The sequence below is a fragment of the Rhamphochromis sp. 'chilingali' genome, assembly GCF_963969265.1.
Source record: "Rhamphochromis sp. 'chilingali' genome assembly, chromosome: 15".
NCBI classification, from domain to species: domain Eukaryota; kingdom Metazoa; phylum Chordata; class Actinopteri; order Cichliformes; family Cichlidae; genus Rhamphochromis; species Rhamphochromis sp. 'chilingali'.
Window position 1 is genome coordinate 927,266 of NC_137942.1, and position 14,996 is coordinate 942,261.

The 14,996-nt window shown below is 45.1% G+C and overlaps 1 protein-coding gene across 1 annotated transcript in view; it reads left to right on the top strand.

Annotated features, from left to right (window-relative positions):
- The first annotated feature begins 1,136 nt into the window (after positions 1 to 1,136).
- The window catches only part of LOC308411352 (uncharacterized protein), an 18,077-nt gene continuing 4,217 nt past the window's right edge, over positions 1,137 to 14,996 (top strand). Inside the window, exons 1-8 of the mRNA XM_080905236.1 lie at positions 1,137 to 1,589; positions 2,030 to 2,112; positions 3,185 to 3,341; positions 3,432 to 3,593; positions 3,875 to 4,000; positions 4,078 to 4,301; positions 4,436 to 4,565; positions 14,036 to 14,476. Coding sequence (XP_080761362.1) covers positions 1,152 to 1,589; positions 2,030 to 2,112; positions 3,185 to 3,341; positions 3,432 to 3,593; positions 3,875 to 4,000; positions 4,078 to 4,301; positions 4,436 to 4,565; positions 14,036 to 14,476 — 1,761 coding nt within the window. The 5' untranslated portion in view covers positions 1,137 to 1,151. The remainder of the gene's footprint in view (positions 1,590 to 2,029; positions 2,113 to 3,184; positions 3,342 to 3,431; positions 3,594 to 3,874; positions 4,001 to 4,077; positions 4,302 to 4,435; positions 4,566 to 14,035; positions 14,477 to 14,996) is intronic.

Below are 14,996 nucleotides of genomic sequence, written 5' to 3' on the forward strand. Positions count from 1 at the left end.
CCAGACTACATTGGCTCAGGTCAGTGCTGCTGTGTGGAGCATGGAAAAGCTGCACAAGTCCAGTAACTGCATCAAGTCGTCTCAGTCTGAAGGCCAACAGAGCAGTGGGCCGACCTGGAGCCTGCAAGGAAAAGGAGAACAGGGAGGACGGAGAAAGGCTGGGCACCAGACCCAGACAGGGCCAGGACAGAGCGGGAGGAGCACTGGGCATATTATTTACTGGAGGTGAGATCATTTCAATTTAAACAACAGCAAAATTCTTTTTATTTGCATCACAAATTTCATGCAGATTTAATTTAATTTGTTTGCATCTTTAACGAGGTTCTCATCACGTCTGGCGTGGAGTCAGAAAACCTCGCCTTTGGCTTTGTGTTTGTTTAACATGACACTATAACTATGTCAACAACTAGGACGCTCTAACACTCAAAATATGAGTAAAGTGAGCAACACTTTACTGATTTTAAACCTAAGATTGAAATTTCACTTTAAAGTATGACAGTCAAATATCCCTGATGACTCGAATGGACGTGTTTTATGCTTTATGGCTCTGGACAGGCGTGGATGAAAAATGGCTGTAAAGCTGCAGGGCTGTGGTTCTCTCCGGCTCAGAATCGAAGGGTTAATGCTTATGCAGGATAATCTCTTGAGCTCTGCGGCTTTTCAGAAGTGTTTGGTTGAACTTTGGACCTCGAGTTTCAGCTGCTCCTCAGTTTACTGAAGATTAAACTGCTAAACGAGCATGAAAGCAACACAACACATCAGGAGAGTCACTCCTGTGCGGCTGAGACAGGATTTGTCTTGATCGGAGGCTCTAACTAAATATCATCTGTGTCTGAACTGGTTTCCTCGAACCTGTCAGCCCCTCTGATGTGAAATGAAACTTGGCGTGATGTCTGTTATTCACTGTGTTGACTGTGAGTGGATTCCACATTCTTAGGCACACCCTAAACCATTAAGCTTTCTGCTGTTCGTGACTGAAACAATCACAGGTGTCTCCTCCCAGGCTCGGCGCCAGCTCACCATCATCCCTCCTCCTCCTCACTCGCTCATCTGAGAGTATAAAAAATCCTGCGCTGTCTGAGCGCTCCACTTTCTCCTCTTCAGCTGAAGCAGAAAGACAGCATCCTTCATCCTCATCATCACACGAGACGATGTCCTTCAGGTCTGCTAGTGGGGGAATGTTCCGGGGCAGCAGCAGGTCCCTTTCCGGCGCCATGGGAGGAGTCAGAATGTCTACTGCTTCATCCGCAATGTCTCTGTTTGGTGGTGGCGGTGGTGGAGGTGGAGGTGGAAGTGGATCTGCCTACAGCTTTGGCTTCAGCGGTGGAGCAGGTGGCGGTGGAGCAGGTGGCGGTGGTTTCGGGTTTGGAGGTGGTGCTGGTGACAGCGTTGGGCTCTCTGCCAATGAGAAAGCCACCATGCAGAACCTGAACGACCGTCTGGCCTCCTACCTGGACAAGGTGCGCAAGCTGGAGGCGGCCAATGCCGAGCTGGAGAAGAAGATCAGAGAGTTCCTGGAGAAGAAGACCTCCCCCTCCTCCAAAGACTACAGCCAGTACTACAAAACCATCGCAGAGCTGCATGCAAAGGTAGGCTCACCTTTGTTTAGTCACATGACCAAGGTGCACGCACAGCATTGCTCAGCCTTGCATCAGCTTCATCTTCAGCTCCAGGATCTGTTTCCTGAAGCAGAAAAAAGCAGTGCAGTCAGAGAGTAAAGCACCACAAAGCATTTAAAAACACAAAGGAGGATGTGAAGGTGAATAAGAGTCAGAACAGAAGGAAACACCCGAGAAAGACGAAGGTGTGACATCACAGCCTCACACTTTCATCACTTTTCACAGAAACTAAGAAAATCTGTTTGTGCGGCGCGAAGATAAAAGAAATGAGCAGATTAAAAACCTCACTGCAGAAATGTATCATTTATATTTAAGATGACATCATCACATAAAGCTGAACTCGGTGCTCTGTCAGTTTGTCTTCACCTGTAAAATCGGATATTCTTAAACTGCCCTGTTTTCACCTTCAGATCCAGGATGCTACCAAAATCAACGGTGGCATCTACCTCTGCATCGACAACGCCAAGCTGGCCGCTGAAGACTTCAGGCTCAAGTGAGTGAACGAGTTTGTTAATGAAGCCAGCAGTTCATTTATGACATGTTGAGTATGAATGAAAAACATATTTCAGGGTTTGTTTTTCCAGTCAAATATGAATCAGGGGGACTCGTAGTGGCTCGTGTTTAGGGGAAGCACACATTAATCTTAAGACCTCAGTCTGAGTTTTTAAAAGACTTTTTTTGTTTCCTGTTCTCATGCTGTCCTCCTGTAGCCCAGCATGAGCAGAGGTCTCTTTTTTTCCTCTTGTACTTTCCCATTGTAGTGTACATTTCAGTGTTTTTCTGTAACGCTACCGTTCTCTGACTGTATCCCCATGTGATGTCTGTGTTGTGTGTGTAAGGTCGGGGGGCGGGTTCATTCCACTGCATGTGGTGAATAAAATTTTAACTTGAACTTGAAAAGATTTTAATAAGCAACAGAAAATAAAGAAAAAATGTAACAGTAACTCCACAGCTGTGTGCAGCTAGCTTTTTAATTTATGACTTTGTCACGCCTGCAAACAACAGCATGACATCATAATTAAATAACGCTCTTTCAGATCCTAAACCACACCCACTTTTCACTCACTGTCACTCTTATTTCCTTAAGGTAGCTCTTGCTGTATATTAGCACTATTCAGGCTTTGCAGTCACATGACCACTAACCATGTGATGTTAACTTGTCTAATGCTGGCAAACAAAAAAAGCCTAACCAGCACAGAAGTGTGCGTCCCCCTGTCGCTGGGCGAGAGAGAACCACCGCTGTGGTTACTAGTCCAGCGCTAAAGTCACGTTTACATGGAGGAGAGCAGCTCGTGCGCAAACAATCCTAACTTCTCGCGGAGCGGCAGTAAAACAGGAAGCAACGAACGCTGGCCTTCAAAGTAAAAGCAACTTCTTCCTGCTGAAGCCAAAACATTTCAAACAGCAGAGCTTTTACTTTAAACGTTCTTCTTTTCAGTTTCAGTTTCACTGCTGCTCAGAGAGTCATTGGTTTGCAGATAGTTCGACGGCTTAGATGCAACCAAATGAGGTTTTTCTGTTTCTGATTGTTTGGGAAATTTCTGAATGCTTGTGTTCTTCTGCAGGTACGAGAACGAGCTGGCCATGCGTCAGTCCGTGGAGGCCGACATCGCCGGGCTCAGGAGAGTCCTGGATGAGCTGACTCTGACCAGGACCGATCTGGAGATGCAGATCGAGGGCCTGAAGGAGGAGCTGGTCTTCCTCAAGAAGAACCACGAGGAGGTCAGTGAGTTCTTGCTCTGTGTTTGGGGATAAATAATATCCCAGCTATTAATAGATGTCCATTAATGTGCCTCCTGGTTGTATTTGTAGGAGCTGCTGGCCATGCGGACTCAGATGAGCGGTCAGGTAAACGTAGAAGTGGACGCTGCTCCTCAGGAGGACCTCAACAAGGTCATGGAGGAGATCAGAGAGCACTACGAGGGTCTCGCTGCCAAGCAACGCAAAGAACTGGACGCCTGGTTCCAGGCGAAGGTGAGGCAGGATTTTTAACTCAGGAGATAAACAATCCCAGAAGATGAGCCTCTGACTTCTTCTCTAGCATCACCAGGATGTTTCTGGGTTTTCCATTCAGTTTTATTCATACAGAAGAAACCACAACCAGCTGTTGTAAAGACTCCACAATAATACTAATGGCTTGTTTTGTAGACACCGAGCATGATGGGTGCATCATACCTGGTGGCTGGATGGACGAGGGGTGAATGACTTAATATTGATCTAAATAAACATCACAACATTGTTTTTGGTCCTTTCAGTCCGAAGCGCTGAACAAAGAAGTCGTCGCCAGCACAGAAACCATGCAGACGTCCAAATCAGAGCTCACAGATCTCAAACGGTTGCTGCAGAGCCTGGAGATCGAGCTGCAGTCACAGCTCAGCATGGTCAGTATCACAGCACACAAAGGTTTTCATAGCTTTCCAGAAAACACACTGAGCCTCCTCCTCTGTGCCTCCTGCAGAAAGCCGGGTTGGAGGGCACGCTGGCTGAGACTCAGAGCCGGTACGCCATGCAGCTGTCTGGTTACCAGAACCAGGTACTCATGCTGGAGGAGCAGCTGTCGCAGCTGAGGGCAGACCTGGAGCGGCAGTCCCACGAGTACCAGAGGCTGCTGGACATCAAGACCAGGCTGGAGATGGAGATCGCCGAGTACAGGAGGCTGCTCGAAGGAGAGGGCACCGGCAGGTCAGAGCCTTTACCTGTAAAAACGTTTAGGACAGACAAATATGAAAAATGCTTTAGTGACAGCAAACAAATGTTTCTGAAATATTTATGTTCAGTGATTAAATCCAGACGGTCCTGTTTGTCTCCTACTGCAGTAAAACCACCACCTCCTCCACCTCCTCCTCCACCTCCTCCACCGCCTCCTCCAGCGTCACCACCAAAAAACAAATCGTCATCGTAGAGGAGGTCGTGGACGGGAAGGTGGTGAGCTCCCACAAAGAAGAGGTCACCCTGTGAGTTCCAGCAGAGGGCGCTCTCACAGAAATGAACATGCAAATAAAAATCCGCTGAGGAGTTTCAGAATAAAAATGCGTTTTGTGTCTTTTGTTTGGGCTGAAATTCAAATTAAGTTCAGTTAAATTAATCAGGTCCAGGAAGTGATCAAATATACTGTGTTAGCTGTTGAGTCACAGTAATTTCAGGTCCCTCATCTTCGGAAACTGTCATGTAATTGGACGATTCACTCAAAAGCTGGTTAAAGGTGTGAAGTTGGTGACAGTGTTTCTGTGAAGATGCAAGATGCAGTCAAAGGACAAATGACTGAGATAGAGCGGGAAGATTGCACTCACGCATTTATTACTTCCAGGCTGGACGTTTGTTTCTTCATGATATTGTAACGTGAGGGTTCACCAGATGGTTTGGAATCTCTCTGAATAATTAGGAACAGCAAGATGGAGACGGATAACTTTTTAGCAGCCTCTTTACTCTCAGCACACAGCAACAACAACCCACACTTCCTGTGTGCATGAATACTTCACTGTCCTCTCAGAAGCCAGGAAATCTCATACAGATCAAAACAGGGAAAACAACCAGGTAGATATAACACATACTTATTACTGGTTTGAACATGCATATCTAAACATTCAAACGTGTAAACATGTAAATATCAAAACACGTAACCACCAAATAGCTACATAACTAACTTTATAACCTTTGTAAACACCTCTTTGTATATCATTTAAATTTACTTCTACACTTTACAATATCATAATTACACAAAGCTACAGACCCACTCTTACCCAATTAGCTAGCAGCTAATGACCCTCACACCTGTGCAGTTAATAAAAGTAATGTTTGTCATGCTGTTGCACACATGTAAGAGGGTCATAAATCACATGTTGTTATAATTACACAAAATGTGTTCTAAACCCACAAACCGTTCCTGTTATACCTGCCTTTTAGGACCTCCAAGCCTGTAGTTATGTTCATTATCAGTTAGAGCCCCTCCTCATTGTTCTTCTTTGGTGCAACCCTATATATACAGTGCACCCCTCTGGCCCCTCCCCTTTTCTACAATCCCCCTGTGGGAGCGGTCGGTGTCATTTCTTTCCAACACTGTAAAACACACATATAATGCATATTTAGCCACCCTGATGTTTCTGATTGCAATTTTAGTTCAATTATTGCCATCATTATGCCTGTTTTTTGTTAGATGTGTAGTACGTGTGTGCCATATGTGTGTTCTAGGGAACGTGATCGCTAGCATGAATAGATCATTCTTGCTAGCTTGGAAGTTGTGGTGGGCTGAGCTAACCCTCTTCCCCACTGTTTGTATTTGGTCGTAGGAGCTGGAGCGAGCCAGCTATTTATTTGGAGGTTTTTCTTTCACCTTTTATCGTCAGGATCAGACACAGCGCAGAACCACACCGGTTACACACACACACGTTCATTTGTTTCAGTTTGTCAGTTGCTACAAGACAACTGAACAACATGTACATAGTAACACTGCTGTGTGGTGTAGTCTACAGTGTACGCTGTACTACTTACTGGTTTTTGTGGCACCAGTCTGCGGCTCCCAATTAATTTGTGTGTTTCTCCTACAGCTTCGCACCGCTCAGGCGGAAAAAAATGTGCGTGCTCTTTGCAAGCTCTTCCTGGCTCATAACCGACGTGCTCTGCTGTCGAGGCCGAGCATTGGTTAAAAGTCCTCATGTGACTGATGCGAGCAAGATGCTTTTATTGAGCAAAATTAGGATTTATAATTAAATGTTTTTGTTGAGGGGCACAGGCAGGACTCCACACACATTAAAAAAAGAGAGAAAGAAAAGGGCACCTGGGGCACCCGAGAGGAAAGGGGCAGGTGCTCAAGCCCCCTCCACCCCCCTCGCTGCACGTGCCTCGGCCTACTCCATTGTTCTCTCCAACAGAAGTCCGCTCAGGTCCAAGATGTTTTAATATTAAGTGATTCTACATTACTCTGCTTTGGGGATAAATATTATCACCAGAATTTGTTGCACAATATTTATACTCAGCATGTTTCTGACGACTGCAACAAACTCTCGAGACCCAAGTGTGGAGGAGACACAACACAGTGAGCTGAGGGAGGCCCTACCCTGACAAACAATACTTATCATTATCTAAGTGTAAAATAAAGGTAAAATTCAGAGGTTGCAAATCGTGTGTGCACTGCTTGACTTTTTCTTATTTTTACGTTTTTACAATGTCACATCAGCGCATCTGTGTTTATTAATACATGTTTCATATAAATAATATAACTACACTACAGTCCAATTACACGCTGTAATGTTCCTTACTCTGAAAAAGGAAGTCAGGTGATTGTGCTGATTACATGGAAACATTTGCCTGCAGTGTTGAAGCTGATCCCCAGCAGACCGGTTTTACTGCTACATGAAAAGCATCCAAGGAAGTCCCTCAAATATGAACCAGCATACTGCATGTGTGTGGATGGGTGGATGAGTTTTAACTCGGCTGTCAGACACCATCAAAGGAAAGCTGCTCATAAACAAACAAATCATATAAACCCTGAAAATATTTAATCTTCATAGACCCAGCAGTCTTAGCTAATTATAGGCCAATCTCCAACCTTCCTTTATATCAAACATCCTTGAAAGAGTAGTTGTCAAACAGCTAACAGATCATCTGCAGAGGTTTATTTGAAGAGTTTCAGTCAGGTTTCAGAGCTCAGCACAGCACAGAAACAGCTTTAGTGAAGGTTACAAATGATCTTCTTATGGCCTCTGACAGTGGACTCATCTCTGTGCTTGTCCTGATAGACCTCAGTGCAGCGTTCGATACTGTCGACCATAATATCCTATTAGAGCGATTAGAACATGCTGTAGGTATTACAGGTACTGCACTGCAGTGGTTTGTATCATATCTATCTAATAGACTCCAGTTTGTGCATGTAAATGGAGAGTCCTCTTCACACACTGAGGTTAGTTATGGAGTTCCACAGGGTTCAGTGCTAGGACCAATTCTGTTTACATTATACATGCTTCCCTTAGGCAGCATCATTAGAAGACATAGCATACATTTACACTGCTATGCAGATGACACCCAGCTCTATCTGTCCATGAAGCCAGATAACACACACCAATGAGTTAAACTGCAGGAATGTCTTAAAGACATAAAGACCTGGATGGCCGCTAACTTTCTGCTTCTTAATTCAGATCAAACTGAGGTTATTGTACTCGGCCCTGAAAAGCTTAGAAATATGGTATCTAAGCAGATTCTTACTCTGGATGGCATTACCTTGGCCTCCAGTAACACTGTGAGGAACCTTGGAGTCATTTTTGACCAGGACATGTCCTTCAATGCACATATTAAACAAATATGTAAGACTGCTTTCTTCCATTTGTGCAACATCTCTAAAGTTAGAAATATCCTGTCTCAGAGTGACGCTGAAAAACTAGTTCATGCATTTATTACTTCCAGGCTGGACGACTGTAATTCATTATTATCAGGAAGTCCTAAAAACTCCCTGAAAAGCCTTCAGCTAATCCAAAATGCTGCAGCAAGAGTCCTGACAGGGACTAGAAAGAGAGAGCAGATTTCTCCTGTTTTGGCTTCCTGTTAAATCCAGAATTCAAAATCCTGCTCCTCACATACAAGGTCTTAAATAATCAGGCCCCATCTTATCTTAATGACCTTGTAGTACCATATCACCCTATTAGAGCACTTCGCTCTCGCTCTGCAGGCCTACTTGTTGTTCCTAGAGTATTTAAAAGTAGAATGGGAGGCAGAGCCTTCAGTTTTCAGGCCCCTCTTCTGTGGAACCAGCTTCCAGTTTGGATTCAGGAGACAGACACTATCTCTACTTTCAAGATTAGGTTTCAAACTTTCCTTTTTGCTAAAGCATATAGTTAGACAGTGGCGCGGCTGCCCCTCTGTTGGTCTTCCTTGGTCTCTTGTGTTCTGGGGGCCTCTGGATGTCTGGAGTTTTGATCTCCTCCATACCTGCTTCATGCCCTGGAGGACGGGGCTGTGGCCCCCCCACACCCTCTAACAGATCATTACATGAAGGAACCTTTTAAAAAAACAAGCGCGTCCATGCTCACAGGTGTACACACGGGTGATCACACCCACAAACTACACCCTTTTTGGCTCCTACCTCAAAGCACACTGTGTTCTGTTGATCTTATGTGCTGCACAATAATGTTTAACATTTAGTATTTACTGTCATATTCCCATATATCATTGTGACGTTGTTTATTCTATTACTCTTGTTCTCTGCTGCTTGTTTTCTTTTTTCTTTCTCAGCAGGTGATCCAGGTGATCGATATATGCATTTTTTTTCTGCTCAAACTGTTGGTTTTTGTTTTTTGCCCTTCTCCCCCGTCCCTCTTCTCAGCTGTTTCTCTTTCCCCCCAGTCAAGTCTGTCCCGTATTCAGTAAGTGAAAATAAAATAAACAATAAAAGGTGAATCAAATGGACCATTACGGCAAGGCTGGGATGGTCCATTTGGTAAAGTAAATCCGTTGGGCATCTTTCTTTGCCTTTAGACAACAATTCTGATGCAAAAGAGCCAAACGGGACAGGCAAAATAAATAAATAAATAAATAAATAAATAAATAAAGCATATAGTTAGGGCTGGACCAGGTGACCCTGAATCCTCCCTTAGTTATGCTGCAATAGACGTAGGCTGCCGGGGGATTCCCATGATGCACTGGGTGTTTCCTTTCCAGTCACCTTTCTCACTCACTATGTGTTAACAGACCTCTCTGCATTGAATCATATCTGTTATTAACCTCTGTCTCTCTTCCACAGCATGTCTTTATCCTGTCTCCCTTCTCTCACCCTAACCAATCACAGCAGATAGCCCCGCCCCTCCCTGAGCCTGGTTCTGCTGGAGGTTTCTTCCTGTTAAAAGGGAGTTTTTCCTTCCCACTGTTGCCAAAGTGCTGCTCATAGGGGGTCATATGATTGTTGGGTTTTTCTCTGTATCTGCTGTACAATATAAAGCACCTCGAGGCGACTTTTGTTGTGATTTGTTGTGATTTGGTGCTGTATAAATAAAATTGAATTGAATGACTTGATAGCGACTCCAACATCTAACTGGACTGAAATTTGACAGTTATTCGTACGTTCTGATTGGCTGCCGTCGTTTAAGTCAAATAAAAGAACTTAGTTGTCCAGGGGCAACGCTGTGCTGTAGGGGTTGTCTTTAAAATACAACATCACCATCACTTACTCCAACTTACATTAATATAATATTAATATAAATTTTGAAAATCTGATTTCATGTAGACCCCGAGATACTTATCCTCTTCCACTTGGGGCAGGAACTCGTCCCTGACCTGGAGTGGGCACTGCACCCTTCTCCGGCTGAGGACCATGGCCTCAGATTTAGAGGTGCTGAGTTTCAGTATCTCGGGATCTTGTTCACAAGTGACGGGAGAAAGGAGATCGACAGCTACGGTGATGCGGATGCTGTACCGGTCTGTCGTGACGACAGAGCTGAATGTAAAGTCAAGTCAAAGTCAAAAAAACTTTATTTATCCCGAAGGGGTAATTAAGATAGATGATACCGTGCCGACCGCACATACAATACACAAACATCACGTTGGGGAGACAGGTCAGGCTACACTGGCCGGTCGACCACACGAGCAGTGACCGGTAAAGTGAAGCTCTCAATTTACTGGTCGATCTACGTCCCTATATGCTCGGTGATATGTTGGGACTAAAGGCATCTAGTGTGCTGACGCCCAGGAAACATTTTCCTCCAGACGGGTTTTACTGCAAGATGATGAGCAGCTGAGATATGACAGCGTGTTACACAACGACTTATTTATAACTGAGATCTTATCCAACAGCCAGAAACAACAGATTATAGGTGTGTACAGAGTATAGTGTGTGTGCGTGTGTGTGTGTGCGTGCACAACAACAACAAAAACTTATATCTGATTTCGTTCATGCACAAAGAAATGCTCGCCGTTCTCTGTAGCGCTCCATTAAGTGTCCGGATGCTCCGTCCTTCATGTGTGGATGTGCTGCTGTTCTTCAAGACTGGCAACCAAAGGTCCCGTCAGGTGAACCTCACGGATGTTCAAACTTAATTAAAGTTAAAACATTTTTAATGTTAATTTTAGAATAACTGAATCTACTTGTGATGGCTGCAGTTACAGTCACACAGGGTAATAGCGAGCATCAGTGTTACGACAGAGGTTTTACCAACACGCACATTTTTCTGTCTTTCTCCAGAGACCCGAGCTCTTCCACGGCAGCATTTTTAATGTATCTTTGATATTTGGGCTGACTGGGACCCGATGAATGTAAAAACAAAGAATCACCAGATTTTTTTTACCAGATTTTTGTTTTTACGAAAAATGAGAGCCACACATTCATTCAACATTTCAGTATGTCATGATGGTCATTTTGACCCAGCGTTTTGTGTTTCCTTTTGGCATCACCTCGTGCTTTGTGTTAATCCTGATGTTGCTATTAGTTCTTAGGGTTTGGTTCTTGTGTTTAGTGCTTGAGTGTTGTATCAGCCCTACCTGTGTGTGTCCTCTGAGCTCCGTTTGTGTCCCCGAGTTTGTGTTGTAAAACAGTCTGTGAGCTTCCTGTTTTACTTTGTAGGTTTGTGTCTCGACGTGTCCGTTAGTTCCAGCTGTGTCGCCTCCTGTGTGCCATTTCCTGATTACCTGGTGTGTGTATTTATATTGTGTGTCTTCCTGTGCTCCTCTTCACGTTGTCTGTGTTTCTCTGCATTAGCTGGTATTTCTCCGTGTCTCGTGCTCCTCTCCCTGTTGTGTGTTCAGGTTTATTAGTTTCCCCAGTTTAGGTTTGTGTCTTCGTGCAGTCCTCGCCACCCTCGTTTCTGTGTATTTCAGCCTTTGTGAATAAACGCTCACCTGCATCTCGCCGTTTCTTGCATCTCGGGTCCTCATTTAACTCCACCACATGACTGCTGCCGTGACACAATAGAACAGCTGCAGTATAATTTCCTCGCAAGTGGACGTCAGGCCCTTGTAGAGCAAAATTTAGTATTTTGGTCTAAATAACCACATATGTGGACATGACAGGTCCTAGGAGGTTAAATATAGGATTTAATTTACAGGGTAATAAAGAATTGGTTTTGGTTTAGAATGAATGGACTTATCCAATCACATAACACTGTACTCTAAAATGAGTGCACATTTTAGTTTACACTGTTATGTATGATTTAATCTTTCTTTGTTTCCTGAGTTCAGTGGCAGCTGCTCCCAGTCCATTGGTTGATGAGCGAAAAGGTGGAAAAGGGGCGGAGCAAGCCTATGTGGAGGTCTGCAAATTGGGTCATACCACTACTCTGGATAATGGGGGGAAATGGAATTTGTTATGTTTCTACGCCTTTCTGTGTTTGCCCTTCGTCTCGTTCAGGTAGGTTAGTCAGTTTGAGTGAGTAGTGTTGTTTGTTGCCAGAGTTCTGTTACTTTGACTTTTATTAGCCCGAGATTTTAAATTCTCTGTTTGATTTAACCAAGTGTGATTTAGGGTCAAATAAAAAAAACTCTAACCTGTGCCTGACGTTCCTTCACTGCTCGGTCCATCACAATACTCAAATGTTATCAAGAATAACGTTTCTTATTTTCATTCAAGGGAATGTACATAGATATAAGTTTAAAAAATATAAGCAAGTGTGATCACACAGCTTGTGTACTCGGGACCGATCGTTCGGACAACTAAGTCGGCGACTTTCGTCTGTGAAGTAATGACAGGCTGCTTTCACCCAGTGTCACCGAGTAGCAAGAGCAGATCAGCTGAGCAGGGTCTGAGTGCAGCCGACACTCTCAGCCCAGACAGGTTAACCCAGGGGTGGGCAATCTCAGTCCACGAGGGCCGGTGTCCTGCAGGTTTTAGATGTGTCCTCGATCCAACACAGCTGATTTAAATGGCTAAACTATCTCCTCAACATGTCCTGAAGTTCTCCAGAGGCCTGGTAACGAACTAATCCTGTGATTCAGGTGTGTTGACCCAGGGTGAGATCTAAATCTGCAGGACACCGGCACTCGAGGCCTGAGACTGCCCACCCCTGGGTTAACCCTTTAACAACAGCCTGTGTGTTGACAACCAGAAGGCTGACTACAAATGTCTGTGAAGGTCATCAGTCATCCAGGTCATCGTAGGCTTTTTCTGTTTTTTACCTTTTCCCCACAAATGCACCCAATCTCAAACTGCCTTCGTTCTGTGATCTGACAACCTCAGCCTCATGTCAAAGAACAACTTTAAAGTAGAAACTTTTTAAGTAGAATAACTTTCTTCATCACAGCCGGTGTTATCTGTTAAAAGACGTTTAATGAGTTGGTGAAGTTCTAGATTAAACCAATAAATTATCAACCCTGTAATTTTCAAACTGCTAGATTTCACTTTTTCTTACCATGTTTTATTTCATAGTAGAGGAGAAGTCCAGTGACATCTGATCAGGTCACAGTTTGGTTGAAAAAGGCAGTTTGTGAAGAAAGATGTGGCTTCTTCTCAGGCTTATCTTCAACCCAACACTTGGGTGGAATTTTGACCCAATATTTGATCAAAGCTACCCGACCGATGACCCAACAGAAGTAGTCAAGTTCTTGAAGAACCCGGCACATCACCGACTCCTGAGTCATGATTTCTGAACCAGTATTTGGTGACAATAACCCGACGCACGAACCTGCGGCTTTTACCCAGCAGCTGAAAATAACGCAGCATTTCTTGGAGTGTGGTTTGTCACCTTATTTTTTGTTTTTTGTTTTTTATTTAATGACACAAGAAGGTCACTGTCGAGTAAAATGAAGAGTACAGGAAGGTTTGACCTTTGACCTTGAGGTGAATCAAACCCTTCAGGGACCATATTTGCACTACAGGCTAATATAAACCTCATTAAACATTTGAACTGAAACACTACATTAAGAAGTGTGAGCATGTACAGACGTATGCTTCACTGTCTGAAGATTTTGATTTCATTTATTTACTCAAACAGCAGTTCCTGATTCGTAGCGTGACAAACACACCAATCACAGCCTCGTCACACGAATATCTTAGATAATCGTGTTTCCGTGTTTTTCCGTGTTGTTCTTGTCCTGATGTTGGTGTGGAGCGCTGTCCCTCCGTGTTTGCTGACAGCAGGTGGAGGCAGAATGCAGGCCAGGAACAAAGTGTTTCATTGTTTGGTTGCACAATAAGCAGGAGGAGGAGCAGCTGCAGGCCTGCAGGGCACAAAAACAACACACAGAAACAACAGACAAGCTGCGACACGATGGCAGGAATCCGTTGGACGTGGAAGAGAGGACACTTCGGTTTGAAACGATGAATCAGATCTGAGGAGGGGGGGACACCCACTCACCTCAGAGACTCAGGTATGGACGTAGATTTCGAAAGGCACATACAAAATTCCTTTCAGCCTGCCCCGAGGCATGGTGGGGGTGGGGGTATGGGTGGAGTGCTGCGCTGGGGCGGGGGCCGTATCTGAATCCCTCCCTCACCTGCATAAAAGCAGCTTGAGCTGGTCTCCGGTTCATTCTCTCCTCGTCTCTGTCCAGAGCAGAAAAAAGTCTCCAGCATGTCCAACCTGTCCTACCGTCTCTCAGGATCTCGCCCCGGCTCCATGAGGGCCGACAGCATGTACGGCGGCGCCGGGGGACACAACGTCCGCATCTCCAGCACAAGCGCTCCCAGGAACTTCTCCTCTGCTGCCGCAGGTCTCGGGTCTGGTGGCTTCGAGCTGGCCGACGCCGTTGATATCTCAGACAACAAGAAGATGGCCATGCAGAACCTGAACGACCGCCTGGCCTCCTACCTGGAGAAGGTGCGCAACCTGGAGACGGCCAATGCCAACCTGGAGCTGAAGATCAAGGAGTTCCTTGAGAAGAAGACCAAAGTAGAGGGGAACGACTACTCTGCCTACTACGCCACCATAAAGGACCTGCAGGACAAGGTGAGAGCAGCTTCTTTCTCATCTGTAAACATGGCGAAAATACCAAAGTGTATCATGAGGAGGATCTGGGGAGGGCGTGCGGCGGCTCGTCCTGCCGGAGCTCAGCTGCTGCTTGATGGTTTTCCATGTCAGACATGTTGCACTTTTATATGTGGTGACGTTTTTGGCTCGAGTTCGTTCTCAGTGAAACGTCTTGGTGAGATGCCACTAAGACGAGACACAAAAGAGAGAATAGAGCTGTGAGGTCATGTGAAACACGGGAGGTGCGTGAAACCGACCCCCCTCTCCGACGCGCCCTGCAGCAGGATCTGTGACTTCCTGCAGGTGCGGCCACACCCGAGGTCACCTCTCTGGTTGTACATGAAACCACGAGGGGGAATTTGTTTGCACTTTGCATATTCTTATTGTTTGTTAATCATTTCTGCAGCAGGTGGTGAACTGGCGGTGAGGCCGGGGCAGGGAGCCACGCCTGTCACATGATATCCTCATCCCAACAACACTCCACAGTTAAGGCCTGAAT